Source organism: Gracilinanus agilis, chromosome 2 (genome assembly GCF_016433145.1).
Source record: "Gracilinanus agilis isolate LMUSP501 chromosome 2, AgileGrace, whole genome shotgun sequence".
NCBI lineage: Eukaryota > Metazoa > Chordata > Mammalia > Didelphimorphia > Didelphidae > Gracilinanus > Gracilinanus agilis.
The window spans coordinates 377,696,703-377,705,738 of NC_058131.1; the positions used below are offsets into that span (position 1 = coordinate 377,696,703).

The 9,036-nt window shown below is 38.5% G+C and overlaps 1 protein-coding gene across 1 annotated transcript; it reads right to left on the reverse strand.

The window, feature by feature from the left end:
• Nucleotides 1-7,740: 7,740 nt before the first annotated feature.
• Nucleotides 7,741-8,295, reverse strand: LOC123235562 (proline-rich protein 3-like). Its single transcript, XM_044661722.1, is given in 1 exon segment — nt 7,741-8,295. A coding segment is annotated over 1 exon segment (555 nt).
• Nucleotides 8,296-9,036: the final 741 nt, after the last annotated feature.

Here is a 9,036-nt window from a genome sequence, read left to right on the forward strand (position 1 = left end):
ATATTTAGATCTCCCACTAGTATGGTTTTACTATCTATTTCCTTCTTGAGCTCTGCCAGTTTCTCCTTTATGAATTTGGGTGCTATGCCACTTGGTGCATACATATTGAGCAGTGTTATTTCCTCATTGTTTATACTGCCTTTAATCAGGATGTAATGACCTTCCCTCTCTTTTTTAATCATATCTATTTTTACTTTGGCTTTGTCTGAAATCATAATAGCCACTCCTGCCTTCTTTTTCTCATTTGATGCCCAAAAGATTTTGCTCAAACCCTGAACCTTAAACTTGTGTATGTCCACCCGCCTCATATGTGTTTCTTGTAGACAACATATGGTGGGATTTTGGTTTCTAATCCACTCTGCTATTTGCTTCTGTTTTATGAGCGAGTTCATCCCATTCACATTCAGAGTTATAATCATCAGTTGTGCATTTGCTGACTTTTTCAAATCCTCCCCCATTCCTACCCCTTCTCCTTAAGCTATTTCCTTTAAAACCAGTGGTTTGCTATTAAGACCCTATCCCTTATCCCCTCCCTTGATTGACTTCCCTTTCTACCCCCTCCCTTATTTCCCCCCCCCTTTTTGTTTTTAAAGGCCTTATGAATTCCCTCCCCCTTCTCCCCTCCTGTTTTTTGTCCTCCCCACTCCCCTGCTCCCCTTGGTTTATCCCTTCTAACTTTCTCAGAAGGGTTAGATAAGAGTTTTATTTCCCAATGGATAGTATAGCTACTCTTCCCTCTCCGGGTTGATTACACTGAGAGTAAGGTTTGATTATTACCTCTTTATGCTCTCTTCCTTTTCTTCTTATAATAGTATTTGTCCCCTCTCCCTCCCATGCCCTCTTTGTGTGTAATAGAATATCCTATTTTCTTATTCACTCAAGTTTCTCTTGGTGTCCCCTGCTATTCACCCCCTCTTTCCCATCCCCCATGCCATCTTAGATTATTTAGTGTTTCACCCTCACCCTGGTAATTATTCTTCTGATTACTATAATAGTGAATATTATAATAGTGAATAGAGTTCACTACAGAGAATTAAACATAACATTTCTCTACATAGGAATACAGATAATTAGATCTCACTGAGGCCTTTAAAAAGGCAAATTTAAAAATTATAAGTTTTCTTTCTTTCCCCTCTGTATCTTATTTACCTTTTCAGGTTTCTCTCGATTTTTTTGGTTGGATATCAAACATTCCATTTAGCCCTGGTCTTTTCTGTGCAAATACCTGGAATTCTTCAATTTTGTTGAATGCCCATACTTTCCCCTGGAAATATATAGTCAGTTTTGATGGGTAGTTGATCCGTGGTTGCAGGCCCAGCTCTCTTGCCTTTCTGAATATTGTATTCCATGCCTTTCGGTCTTTTAGCTATGAGGCTGCCAGATCCTGTGTGATCCTGATTGGTGCTCCTTGATATTTGAATTGTTTCTTTCTGGCTTCTTGTAAGATTTTTCTTTTGCTTGGAAACTCTTGAATTTTGCAATGATATTTCTTGGTGTTTTCCTTTCTTGATCGAATGTAGTGGGTGTTCTATGGATCCTTTCAATGTCTATGTTGCCCTCTTGTAGGACTTCAGGGCAATTTTGCTGAATTATTTCTGTTAGTATGGAGTCCAGGTTTCTATTAATTTCTGGTTTTTCTGGAAGACCGATTATTCTCAAATTGTCTCTTCTAGACCAGTTTTCTTGGTCTGTCACTCTCTCATTGAGATATTTCATGTTTCCTTCTATTTTTTTTCAGTCTTTTGGCTTTGTTTTATTTGTTCTTGTTGTCTTGAGAGATCATTAGTTTCTACTTGCTCAATTCTAGCCTTTAGGGATTGATTTTCGGCTATAATCTTCCGGTTTTCGGCCATAATCTTCTGGTTTTCGGCCATAATCTTCTGGTATTCCTTTTCAATCTGGTCATTTCTGGAGTTCAATTTGCTTATCAGTTCATTTGGTTTCTGAGCCTCACTTTCTAATTGCATGATTCTACCTTTTAAACAGTTATTTTCTTGCCAGATCTCTTCCATTTTCCTCAAGATCTCAGTTTTGAACTCTTCCATAGCTTGTGAGGAGTTTTCCTTATTTGAGGAGGGTCTGGATGCTTGTTTGTTCTCCTCCTCTTTTTGCTTGGTTGTCTGGATTTTCTCTGTGTAAAAGCTGTCGAGTATTAAAGACTTCTTTTTCTTGTTGTTATTCTTTCTCTTCTGAACTTCCTGAGGCTGAGTAGCCATCATTACCCCAGCAGCTTCTCAGATTTATCCTTGTGCTCAGTGTCTGACCGCGATCTATTGGCTCCTGAGGTCTGATTTCTGTTTTTTTCCAAAGTCAAGCCCCCTGATGGGCCCCCTTGCTTGATCTTCTGCCGAAGGTTTCTTTACAAGTCTCAGGGCGCTGCTTCCACAGTCGTATACCCGTCCACACTGGTTCCCCACTTAGGCTTTAGTTCCTGGCTGTGTCTGCCTCCACCCACGCCTCCGCAGTGCCTGCGTTCTTCTCAGCCTGCATTGTGCGCCCTGTGTCCTGCTCCCGCGAGCTCAGATTTCGCCTGCGTTCTTTGGCTTAATGGGGTCCTAAGTCTTGCTGCTCTCAGGAACAGGCCCCGGAGCTGCCAATGACTCGATGGGTGCCCCAAACTTGCTCTATTTCTTTTTAGCTGACTTTGGAGCTACAGGTATTGTGTATGGAGGGGGTGGGGGTGGGGTGGTTACTCAGCCTGCGATTTCGTGAGGGCTGTTTCACCCTTTTATAGCATGGAAATGCCTCGATTCCACGTACCTTCCACGCTGTGCCCTGTTGTGGGGGTTCCTCCGTTCGTCTGGACTTGTTTTTATGTCCCCTTGAGGAGTTTTGTGTGTTTTGGTCAGGAGAGGTTAAGAGCTGCTTCTTACTCTGCCGCCATCTTAACCCGGAACTCCAAGATATATCTTTTTATAAGCAAAAAGAAATATGGAGATCAATGCACACTTCATGTAATTTATTTGTATTTTTATCCTTTTTTCCTGAATTAATGTAATATTAATCTCTGCCCCTTCTTTCTTCCCCAATGCCTATGCTATTCTGGTTTGTTTCTACCCTTCATTAAATTTAGATTAAGTATTTTGCTAGCTTTCCTAATGACTGAATGGATATCAGGCTTCATTAAAGCTATTTGGCTTTAAGTCTACTCTAAGAAGCAAAGACGAAGAAGTTAAGGGAAAGATGACAAAAACAGATTCTACACAGCTGGAAATCATTCTGTCTGATCCTCCCATCCACTTTGTCACAACTAGCTTAAAAATTATTAGAGACATCTAAGATGCAGTGTGTCTTTTTTGAGTTAGCATTTTGGAAGTTACTGCTAATAGTACAAGACAAGCTCTTTTTGAAACAGTGAGGAGATTCACAGCATTTTAGTCTATAGTTGAGGGATGTGACATGAAATTTTTGTGAGAGAAATAAGGTAATTTTAATTAAATAAATAAATTTAATAAATAAAAACTTTTTATTTATTAAAAATAATAAAATAAATAAAAACATTTCTCAAAAAATAAGGCAAACAAATAAATAAAATAAATAATAAATCAAATCAAATCAAATACATTTAATTAAATAAATTAAGAATTTTAAAAGGTAATTAAATTTTACCCAATGGAATACCCCAATTCTGCATTGTTTATAATCCAAGACAAACTGATTTACTCATTAGCAATTAGAAGAACCAAAATAAAGACTGGCTAATCAGTAAAACAACCATTTTGCAAGGGGACAAATATCTTTAGCCCTTTACCATTGTAATTACATATTTTATGGTTTAGATTATTTCCTACTCTGGTTAAACAAAAGCAAGGAAAATCTGATTAGAGTATTCACAGATAAATATAGAATTCTTTGACCATATCTCCAACAATATCAAATTTTGCTTTGCCTTCTAATGCCTCAGCTCTCTGAAAGTAGTATCAGCAAATAAGGTTTATTTTTTGGTCTCCCAATTTGATCTCCTAGGCACAGCATTACTTGTTTTGTTTTCAGTCTCCCCTGGAATTAAAATATGTCCTAAAATCCTCAAAAATATCTGGATAATTATGAAAAACACCAAAGGTCATCATTCAATTGCTTATTTTAATTAAGACAAGCGTCAACAATAAGATTATCATTTATTATTTCTTAAAAAGGTTAGAAGATAAAGCCATTGAAAACCTTACTGACATCCAGCACTATAAAACCTATTACAGGGGGCGGCTGGGTAGCTCAGTGGATTGAGAGCCAGGCCTAGAGACAGGAAGTCCTAGGTTCAAATCTGGCCTCAGACACTTCCCAGCTGTGTGACCCTGGGCAAGTCACTTGACCCCCAATGCCCACCCTTACCACTCTTCCACCTATAAAGTCAATACATAGAAGTTAAGGGTTTAAAATTTAAAAAAAAAACAAAAACCTATTACATGCCTAGGTCCAGAATAAACCTCTTTATTGCTCAAGAGCCAGTTAAACATGGGTATTTCTCAAAGTTTTGGTTTTGTACAAACTTTCTTTTCTTCCTTCTTGATATTGCTGAGTTCATCTACTTTTGAGATTTTAATCAATGACCATGTCAATATAGGGCACTCAGAATTATGGAATTATAAAAATTTTAAATTAAAAAAGAAATCAGCAGCCATCTTATCTAACCCATATCAAAAAAAAAATTCCTGTAAAGTATACCAGAACAAATGATCACATAACTTCTACCATTTTTGTCTTTTGTCAACCCATTTTTGCCTGAAATATTTGATACCTTTAATTATCTAAATTATATTTTATCTTTAATTATATCTTGTCTGGCAATTTGAACATTCTTTAGCACTGCCTTTCTTTAGGATTGAGACATAAACTGATCTTTCCTAATCCAAAGGCCACTGTTGAGTTTTCCAAATTTGCTGGCATATTGAGCCCAGTGCTTTAACAGCATCATCCAACATGCTACTGGGGAAGAGTGGAAGACAACTAAAAGTGTCTCTAATACTAATAGAGTTACTATCCCAAATTAAAAAGGCACCTAAGCTGATGTTGTGTCTTGTGACAAAAGGAAAGTCTAATGCCAAAAAACTCTACATCTGACTTAGGATAATAACATATCATTTTAATTCCTAATACTGACTCACATCCTCCCTCTCCAAATTTTGAGTTAGGCAAATTTGTCCAAAAACAGAGTGTAAGGTGACACATTCCCCGTATTTCTCAAATCTTCTTTGAAAGCATACAAATGAAATTTACCAAGAACAATGACAAAGGAATGTATAGTCAAAACTATGTTGAGTTTTGTTTTTGTTCCCTCCTACCCAGTGGTAATATATGGCAGTGAGAGTTAGACTGTTAAAAATAAAGAAAACCTATTGCAGAATCAATGCTTTCAAATTGTAGTTCTGGAGAATACTTTTGAAAGTCCCTTAGACAGCAAATAGTTCAAATTAGTCAATACCTTCAGATTTTGCACTGGAAGGACAAATACTGAAGTGGAAGGTGAAATAATTTGGCCACAAAAAAAGAGACGTTTTATTGGAAAAGACTCTAATGTAGAGACAGATTAAAGGAAAAAGGAAAAAAGGACACAGAAGATGAGATGGAAACCAACAAATGTGACCTTGTATAGATTTAGGGAGATGGTAGAGGGTCGTTGGAGTGATTTCCCTAAAGCCTGGGACTGACCATGTCACCATCCTACTCAAACTTTACTGGCTCCCTGTTGCCTCCAAGATTAAATATAAAATCCCCTGCTTGGGGATTTTACTCTTTATAATCTATCCCATATCCTAACTTTATCTTACTTTTTGCTACATTCTCTTCAATCCAATGATAGTGGCTTCCTCACTATTCCTTCTACAAGAAATTATCTCTCATTTCCAAACATTTTCTCTGGCTTTCCCCCATGCTCCTAATGTCCTTTGGCCCTCATTTCTAACTACTGGCTTCTCTGGTTTCCTTGAAGTCTTGGGCTTAATCTCATCTTCTACAGGAAACTTTCTCTAACCCCACTTGATTTTCTTTTTAATTATTTCTTATCTATCCTGTACACAACTTGTTTGTACATGGGCCTTAGTTTGTTATCTCCAAATTAGATTATAAGCCTCTGAGGGTAGGAATTGTCATTTCTCTCTTTTCATATCCCTAGTGCTTTGCACTGGGCCTGACACATAGCAGACACTTAATAAATGTTAAATGACTGATTTTTTTTCTGCTCCAGCATCTAAATTCATTCCATTGTTGGTGGTGACAGTGGTATGGAAGGAGCTATGCAGAAGACAGAGGATTCAAAGAATACATCTTACTGTTTATGGATTACAAATATTATTAACAAATGGGAAGAACAGTTCTGTAGTATCGCTATTTTAAAAAACTGGGGAGACTAGAATCAATAGTTAATAATTATTAAACTTCTAACATTAGAAGGATGAATCTTTTAAAAATTGCCCTTATCATTTGCATGGAAGGAACACCTAACTTAATGGAACATATACTGTAACCAACCTTTAAATTTCCAGATCTATCAGGATCATTTAAGAGAAAATATCAGAGCATAAAAAGCAATGGTAAATAAAACATTAAAAAACAAGCTGGAGCCAAGAGTAGAAGGTTTTAAGTGCCAAAGAGGAATTTGTATTTTAGCTTATACTAGAATACTCTCTGTTCCTCATATACAAAGACTACGGGAATACCAGGATTAAATAAAATGTTTCCTTTGAGTTTGTTACTTTGAAAAAAAAGCACTAAAACAAAGACTTTTCAACCAGTCATGGCTCCAGTCCCTCCATTTCCCCACATCCCCTAATCCAGTTCCTATTCATACAACTTAAAATCTGTTTCACAGAAAACCTACACAGGATAAAGGTAAGGAAAACAGTAAAGGCAGTAGTATCATCTAAACTCCAACCAGTGAGATAGGGGAATTTCATTGCCCAGAGATCTGTACTGGGTGAAGATTCACAGAATCCAATTAAGATGTGGGGAAAGGAGAGGAAGGGAAGGAAAATTAGGAGTAAGTTAAAGGACTATTATTTCACACTCAGAATGACTTGGGGAGATGGGGAAATCTCCCACAAGGTAGCTTGCTAAAGGGAATTTCTCAGATCTATTGCTGAAGGTGAGGCAGGGTCTTGGAGGACACCACTAAAAAGTCAAGAATGAAGTCAAGATAGTGTCTTTTTTCAAAACTATCCAGGGACTCACAAGAACCACAGGTCTCATAAGAACCACAAGTAATACTTGAAGGGGAAAAGTTGTGGGTGAACAGCACCAATTAGGTTTCCATTTTAACTTATCAGGGGAAAGAAGAGTAAAGGAATATAGAATTGAAATCAAAACCTCTTCCCCAATTACACCTCTAATAGAGGAAACACAGATGATGCAGATCAACGAATGGAAAATCTTTCAGACCACTACTGATGTGGAATGCTGCATACACTGTAAGATGTGGCCCATTTGATGACTTGTTTATGTAAGTGATTTTCTTTGTTACAAGACAGAATGGGTGGAAGAGTGTTACTGGGAAGTGTAAAAACCAAAAGTTGTCAATAAAACATTATTTTTTAAAAAACCTCTTCTGCCACCCTCCTCATTCCCTCTCCCCTCCTCCCTATCCTCCCAGACCGTCAGGTACGGAGGAAAGAGGATCAGGCTTAGGCTCCTTCCTTGGCTAGAGGCATTGGGCAGAAACACCTCTGAGAAGTCAACAAAGAACAACAGGGTAATGGGCTTCCAGAATACAAAACGTCCACTGGAACCTGAGTGGTGGAAGGCACAGTTTTACATTGGAGGTCCATTCACCCCTGGGTGGTAGAAGGCACAAAGATCTTCATAGTGACAGTGGCCCTTTGAAAAGCGTCTGCAGATAGGGCGATTGGATTTATCTGTTCTATCACCTTCCTAGACTCCATCCTTGAGTTGAGGGTCATTCTTGGGCCAGGGGATGTTCTTAGATGGATGGTGGCTACTGCCCCCTCCAGGGTTTCTCCATCCATTGGAAGGACCATTCCTGGCATGATCCCCATAGCCTGTTCCCCACCTAGGTTCTGGATCCTCATAGGCCCAACGGCTATGTAGGTACGGTCGAGGCCTAGGTCCTGGGCCCCCTCTCATTGGGCATCCTCCCCAAAAAGGGAGTGGGAGGCTGAGGAGTGGTGGAATCACTGGTCCCCTTAAGCCCTGAGGGCTTCTGTGGAAGCCTAGATCAGGGCCATCAAACTTTCCATTGGCTATGGGAGGAGGGCACAAGAGCCTGGGTGGACCAGTGGGGCTCCCGCTCTCCTCATCCTCACTCTCCTTGGGGTCCGGTGGCCGCTGCTTCCCCCTCTTGGGCATCATAGCCAGTGTAATAGCAGCGAGGAGATTTGCGCCCAGTGGGAGAAGGTAAGGGATATATTTTTTAAAGAGGTTACTAACATATTGTGTGACCTTGGATAAGTGACAGTTAAAAAACTGCTGTCTCTTCCTCTGCAAACTAAGGTGTTTGAATTAGAGGAGGTCTAATGTCCAGCCCAAGATTAATCAGAATTATAATATTTTCAGTAACATTCGTAGTTTTCTGTTTGATAGGATTATTTTCATAGGCCCAAAACATCTTTTACTTGTAATTCCTAGGAGCAGAAATAACAACATAAAAAATAAAATTTTGAATTTAGAGAAAATTGGCTCACAAGAAATTCTTATACTGAGAATTCTCCTTTCTTATGGGACAAAGGGAGAGATTCAGTTTTGGAATATGTGGGCATTGGTGTTCCTATAGTTCATAATAGCAACATGCCTTCCTTAATACTCTGTGTGTGTGTGTGTGTGTGTGTGTGTGTGTGTGTGTGTGTGTGTGTGTAAAAAGTCCCTCCTTTCCATTGAGTTTGGTATCAGAAGACCTGATCCAATTTTACAACTACCTCTGTTAACAAGTTAGATATTTTAACTTCACAGAGACTATACTTTATCATTTGGGAAAATAATGACAATAACTTTTATATAACACCTTTTGTGTTCCAAGCATTGTGCTAAGTGCTTTACAAATATTATCTCATTTAATCAACAGCCCTTCAAGGTAGGTGTTATTATTATTCT